The sequence below is a fragment of the Pyrus communis genome, chromosome 5 (genome assembly GCF_041283825.1).
Source record: "Pyrus communis isolate YQ-2024b chromosome 5, ASM4128382v1, whole genome shotgun sequence".
Taxonomy (NCBI): Eukaryota; Viridiplantae; Streptophyta; class Magnoliopsida; order Rosales; family Rosaceae; genus Pyrus; species Pyrus communis.
In genome coordinates this window covers 7013760-7020190 of record NC_142569.1, presented here as the reverse complement: position 1 = coordinate 7020190, position 6431 = coordinate 7013760, and the positions used below count along the sequence as shown (strand labels likewise).

Below are 6431 nucleotides of genomic sequence, written 5' to 3'. Positions count from 1 at the left end.
TCGCGAGTCCAACCTCACAACAATCTTTCCCCAAAAAATCCCTCTCACTCTAATTAAACTTTTAATCCATATTTTTAAAATTTAAACCCGACATTTCTTCTCCCTCACCTCTCTCTCTCTCTACTTTTTAAACCTCATTAAACTCCCCCTTAAACTTGCCCTTTTCTCTCTCTAAATCAAATCCAGTGGGAGGCCAGATCAGAGAGAGAGAGAGAGAGACAAAAAGGGCGCTTCACGCATCAAAACCCAAAAAAAATCCAACCCAACCCCCAAAAATTCGAAAGAAAAAAGCATAAAAATTACGAAATCGCTGTGCGTCTCTCTGAAACGAGAACAAGAACGCACAGCAGTAGGCAGAGAGCAGAAGGTTGGAGCAAAAAATGGGGCAGAAGGCGCTGATCTACGCGTTCGTGGCGCGCGGCACTGTGGTTCTCGCCGAGTACACGGAATTCAGCGGCAATTTCAACTCCATTGCGTTTCAGTGCCTCCAGAAGCTTCCTGCTACCAACAACAAGTTCACCTACAACTGCGATGGCCACACCTTCAATTACCTCGTCGACAATGGCTACAGTAATCTCCTTTTCCCTTTTCTTTTATTTTCCGTTTGTTTCCCTAGAAAATGCTGGAATTTCTACTTTATGTTGTGTTGATTGCTTGATTTGTTCGTTTTGCTTTGCTTTGTTGCGCTCCGTTTGGTGTGCCTAACTGTTGTTAGATCTGAGCTTGATCTTGATGCTTTCGTTTTGTTTTGTAAATTTTGAGTTTTCGGCGCAAAATTTCGGTTTCTGTGCATTGGAGTTTCTAGATCTTGGATCTTCGGCTTATATTTGAAGATATCTGTATTGATTTGCGCTCTGCAAGTGTGCAAGCGTGAATCGTCTTGTTGCACTTCGATTGTCGAAAATAGTTCCAATGCCGTGATTTCCTGGATGTTGAAATTGTTAGGATATTCGAAATTCCTGTGTTTAAAATCTTAGAACCGAGTGTTTTTAAGTTCTTGTTAGTGTCAATTCAAAAGTTACAGGTGCGTTATTCAATTAATGTACTCACTGAAGTTTGTTGTTGTTGCAGCATACTGTGTGGTTGCAGATGAATCGAGTGGAAGACAAGTACCTATCGCTTTTCTGGAGCGTGTCAAGGATGACTTTGTTGCGAAGTATGGTACTGGAAAGGCTGCCACAGCTGCTGCCAACAGCCTTAACAAGGAATTTGGGTATTGTACCTGATTAGGATCATGTAAAATGCACGGTGATTATATTTTTATCTGGTTAAAATTGGTGATTTGTTCTTCCGTTGATTGCAGGTCAAAATTGAAGGAACATATGCAATACTGTGTTGATCATCCTGAAGAAATAAGCAAGCTTGCAAAGGTGAAGGCCCAGGTTTCAGAAGTCAAAGGTGTTATGATGGAGAATATTGAAAAGGTAGACAGCCTTGATTTATCTGTATTGCTCACTTGGTTTGTATCAGATTGTTTGATAATCCAATATTATTGATTCAAATAGTAACTGCTGGAGCTTCACGCATCTATTTATTTCTTAATTGTTTATGTTTTTTGCCCATTTTATTTATTTCGAATTTGGGAAAATGGATAGGTTTGGTGGCTTTCGCCCTGACTTTAGGAAGAAATGCTCTTCAGTAATTATTGAGCATTTAGTTGTACAGCGATCTGGACACACGTACATAAAGGAGCATGTGCAATCTTATGTGTGTTGTTAGAAGCTAAGCTACTAACTGATCGGGCAATGTGGAAGAATGATAGTTGGGATTTGGAAAGGGGGATGTGGTGGTATCAGATATCATTGTGTCCATTGAGGGGTTATATTTTGCACGGGCTAAGTTCGATGATTGTTGATTTTGGTTGTATATGCATCCATTCTTATAGACATAGAACAAATGTCATTAGATGAACTTGTAACTTGCTTGCTCGAGTTGCCTTTTTCAAACCTGTTTTTCTGTACATGTTGTAGTGTAATCTTCTCATATGTTCTTTTTGCATTTTGATGCAGGTTTTGGATAGGGGGGAAAAGATAGAGCTTTTAGTCGATAAGACTGAGAACCTTCATCAACAGGTCATATCTCGTTCTCTGTCATTTGCATGGTCTTGTTTAATAAATAGAATAGTTTTTTGTATAAGTATTTCCCTTTTGAATTGGCATGCCAACCCACGTAAGTCTGAGCACATTGCTAATGCATAATGTGCGGTGTCATTTGAAATTGATTCATCTTTCAAGATACTGTTTCCTTTGAACGAGTTGTTATTCAGTGTTCCCTACTTACGGGGAAAAGTTGATCTGCTTACAGGCACAGGACTTTCGGACTGTGGGGACTAAAATGCGGAGGAAGATGTGGCTGCAGAACATGAAGGTGAAGCTGATTGTTTTAGGAATCCTGATCGCCTTAATCCTTATCATAATACTGTCCATTTGCCATGGTTTCAACTGCGGAAAATGAGCCCTTTGCCATTGTCAAGAAAATCATTTGGCCTCGTCAGTCCAAACTTCTGCAATTATATTGTAGTAATTGTTAAGAGAAAGATCATATATCTGTTGCAACTCTGTGCTTAGTTAAAAGTAGTGCTATTCGGACGTGTCACGAGGCGGAAGATGTATTTTTTGTGTGAAAGAAACTCCCTATATGATGCTACTACTACTTTGGTATAAGAAATGAGTGCGTTGCCTACGGATGGATAGTCTTTTGATTTCTTGATTCCAGTTCTGAATGCTTCACTCATTGGTTGTAACTTGTAACCTCCGACCTTCGGATCGAGATTAAATCTTCCGTCTCCAAAATGGGTGTGGTTTCTTTGTGGCTTCAATTAATAACTGACATATTAAGTTTATGACAACAAAATCAGAAAAGTTAAATTTATAAATGTGTCGGGCATTGATTGAGGTCACAGAGAGGCTACAGTTATTTTGAGTGCAAAATATTTGATTTTTGATACTATTCACTTACAATACATTTTTGTCATTTTCGTTAAAATTTAAAGTTTTCAAGTTCTTTTCATTAGTTTTCTTTTATTTAATTTCATTAATAAGGAGTGCGAGATAATATTTTTAGAGTATTATATACGGTCATTTGGATTGACACTTTTAAAAGCAGCATTGGGCCATTGATGTGTTTAAATTTGATAGGAAAGTTGAATTCCAAATTATCTTTCGAGATAACTTGGATTTCATCCCTAATAATGGAAGATGGTTCCACCAAGACTATATTCGAACTTGAGATTTCTTCCATAAGATTGGACGAGAGGCCCACCAGTTTCAGTGGAGAACCAATGAATTTTTCTTTTTTAGTATTGTTAGGGAAGGGCGATGAGTACTTACAATAATTTAAAAGAGAAGAATTCCGAATCCTAAATGCATAAGTAGAAACCCTACATTCTATCTACAAAGTTATTGAACCACATCCTATCCCCTAAAATATTAGAACATGTCCTATCTACTAAGATACTAGACGGAGGACATAAAATCGTAAATCCATAGCTTCGTGTTTACTCCTGCAAAAGGCATGGGGCCGACGATGCACTACGTTTCTTTGGGAGAGAGCACTACATTTTTTTGGGAGAGAGATCGGACGATCGAATCCTGCTGTGTCCCTCCGGAACACACAACTTGGTGAAAAAAATTACAGTCTCTGAAATTTGCCAAAAAACTTCAATATCTTCATCACAACAAAATTATTAAAATTAAAACTATCTTTTATCACCATCATCATCATCATCATCATCAACAAATTCATGAATTCTTGTTCTGGTACTGAAATTAGTGTAACCAATTTTACTGTCACTACAAGACACCCTCTTCCCTCCTCTACACACCCCACTCCTCAAATCCACACCCATTCCCCCCACCACCCCACTCTCCTCCTCCCCTCCTCCGACCCTAAACATCACTCTCCCCCTCTTACTCTTTCCCACCGATTCCCTGCAATTCCTTTTCCCATTTCCACTTTCACCCTCACCGCCACCGCCACTGCCGCCATTACCAGCCACTACATTCTCCCACAGCTCCTCCCCATTCCTCCTCTTCCCAACCGCCTTCCCCATGTCCGGAAACGCCGGCAGCCATCTCGGCACCTGCAAGCCCCTCCGGGAATCCAGTTCCGGCGGAATGGGAACCCCATTTCCCCTTTTCTCCTCGCCCAATTTCTCCACCCGCGGAATCGGCCTGGCGAAGGGGGTTTCCCGATTCCACCTCACGAACCCGGCGAGATCGCTCAAAACGCTCGAACCCAATACGCAGAATCCGTTTTCGTGGAGGGCGGAGGCGCCTCTGAATCCCTGCACCGACTGCAAGTCGTGGAGGGCGTTGGCGAAGTCGAAGACGTTCGTGTTGGTGCGCTTGGCCATGGCGGCGTAGGAGGCCGAGGCGGAGGCTACGGCGCCGATGTACTTGACGGCGATGTGGGTCAGGGTTTCGAGTGCGGAGGGCTTCGTTGATTTGAATCCGACTGATTGGCTGATCTGAGACACCGCGATCCTGGCTATGGCAAAATGGAACTCTGGTGGGGTCGGGTTTTGGATTGGGAGTGTTGGGGTTTGTTCGATTTTTGTGGTTTTGCGTCGTGATTTGGGTTTTTGGGACATGGTGGTGGCGTTGGTGGATTGGAAGAAGGTTTGGTGCTTGCAGACTGTTCAGTTCGAATGCTGGTGTGGTTTTTCTTCTCAACCCTAAAGTGTTGGAGACAAACTTTGCCTTTTATTAGCGGCTTTTTATTTTTGTTTTTGAGTGGTAAATATTTTTTTTGTCAGAGAGTTTGTTTTGATGTGCTTTTAAAATAATTGAAAATGTTTTTGGTGAAAATATTTGTAGAAACAATCATTAGGAAAAATGCTAATAAATCCTGAAAAATCACTTAAAGTGCTTTCTGAAAGTTTCTGGAAGAAACACATAACTGATGTTTCTTGTAGAATACACTTAAAGTGCTTTTGGAATCCAAAAATATTTTCTCTAAAAGCTCTTTCAGTTAATTTAAAAGTACATCCAAACGAATTAATAATTATCACATACGCTTTTGTGTTCGTGTGATTCTAACTTATAGTTAATTGTTTTTGGAAAATCGCGTAATGTGAAGGAGGAATAAGGATAAATTTAAATCAAGTTGTGCAAATGCAAAAAAATATGATGTGTAAAAATTATTTCTCTTTCAAATATAGCTTATTTTTCCCAAAAAAAAAAAAAAAAAGTGGTTTGAGTTTTCATTTCTAATTCATAGAATATGGTTTGAATTAGGTGGACATGGTAAATGGGCATTTCATAAATGCTTATAGAATGCATCTCTTAACAACTAGAAGCGCTTATAAAACTTAAAAACGTTTTTGAGTTGTAAAAGTACTTTCTAAGAAACACATCTTCATCAAGCCCTTTCAAGTGCTTCTAAAAATAAACACTTATGATATGAAGTGTTTTCAACAAAGGCGTCTCCGAACAAAACTTTTAAGGTAAAATATAAAAAACTACCTTAACTATTGGTGTCATGACACTTTCATACCTCATCTTTTAAAATTGACAATTTCATACCTTATCTTACGAATTTGTGCCAATGTTATACCTTTCGTTAACTTGGCGTGAATTTCTCAGTTAAATGTTGACGTGGCTTGATTCAAGGCCCACTTTTTATTAAAAAAAATTAATAAATACTATTAAAAACTAAAAAAAAATCATTTAATATTTTTTAAATATTAAAATAATAAAGAAAAGTAAAAAAAATAAAAAATCAAAACAAAAATCAAAACAAAACAACCCTTTCCCTCCTTCCATCCCTCCCCCTGTTGCAAGCTTGCAACCCACCCCATGTTGCAAGCATGCAACCCAGAAAACAAAAGAAGAAAAAGGAAAAAAAAAAAAAAAAAAAAAAAAAAACTTCATCCCTTCCCCATCCCCCCCCCCCCCCCCAAAAAAACCCCTGCTGCAAGGCTGCAACCCAGAAAAGAAGAAAAAGAAAAAAAAAAAAAAAAAAAAAGCCTTCCATCCCTTCCCACCCTCGCCCCCCCCCCCCCCCCCCCCCCCAACCCCCCTCTTCTCCCCCACCCGAGCCCCTACCTGCAACCCAGAAAAAAAAAAAATTTTCCAGTTCGTCTTCCCCTCACATCCACCCTCCGCATCCACCCCTTGCAAAATCGGCAAACGGGATCTGGGTTTTTTTTTTTTTTTCTTTTCTTCCTCCTCCTTTTTCTTTCTGGGTTGGCAGGCAGTTAGATTTGTTTTGGGAGGGGACGAACTGGGTTTGTGTTTTTTTTGTTGGGGGGGGGGGACGAACTGCGTTGGGTATTTATTTTTTATTTTTTCTCTTCTCCTCCTTGGGTATTTATTTTTTATTTTTTCTCTTCTTCTTCCGGGGAGGGGGGGGTTGGGGGTTGATGGGTTTTCAAAATTTTTTTTTGTTTTTTTGGTTGAATCACACAGGGAAGAAGAAGATGGGGAGAG

General features: G+C 39.7%; 2 protein-coding genes across 2 annotated transcripts; one reads left to right on the top strand and one right to left on the bottom strand.

Annotated features, from left to right (window-relative positions):
• Positions 1-2682, top strand: LOC137725363 (vesicle-associated membrane protein 722). The gene is made up of 5 exons (XM_068464022.2): positions 1-570; positions 1072-1213; positions 1304-1424; positions 2010-2072; positions 2305-2682. Exons 1-5 carry the CDS (start codon positions 381-383, stop codon positions 2452-2454), a joined length of 666 nt encoding a protein of 221 aa, XP_068320123.1. The 5' UTR covers positions 1-380; the 3' UTR covers positions 2455-2682.
• Positions 2683-3244: 562 nt separating this feature from the next.
• LOC148696643 (uncharacterized) lies at positions 3245-4673 on the bottom strand. The gene has a single exon (XM_088693990.1). The coding sequence runs from the start codon at positions 4589-4591 to the stop codon at positions 3698-3700; it is 894 nt and encodes a 297-aa protein (XP_088550116.1). The 5' UTR covers positions 4592-4673; the 3' UTR covers positions 3245-3697.
• Between the last annotated feature and the right edge of the window lie 1758 nt (positions 4674-6431).

Excerpts from the sequence above, each read along its gene's own strand:
- LOC137725363 (XM_068464022.2), top strand. The coding sequence starts at position 381 with ATGGGGCAGAAGGCGCTGATCTACGCGTTCGTGGCGCGCGGCACTGTG. Across the intron at positions 1,214-1,303 it reads AGCCTTAACAAGGAATTTGG|GTCAAAATTGAAGGAACATA; the intron begins GTATTGTACCTG and ends CGTTGATTGCAG. Across the intron at positions 2,073-2,304 it reads CTGAGAACCTTCATCAACAG|GCACAGGACTTTCGGACTGT; the intron begins GTCATATCTCGT and ends ATCTGCTTACAG.
- LOC148696643 (XM_088693990.1), bottom strand. The coding sequence starts at position 4,591 with ATGTCCCAAAAACCCAAATCACGACGCAAAACCACAAAAATCGAACAA.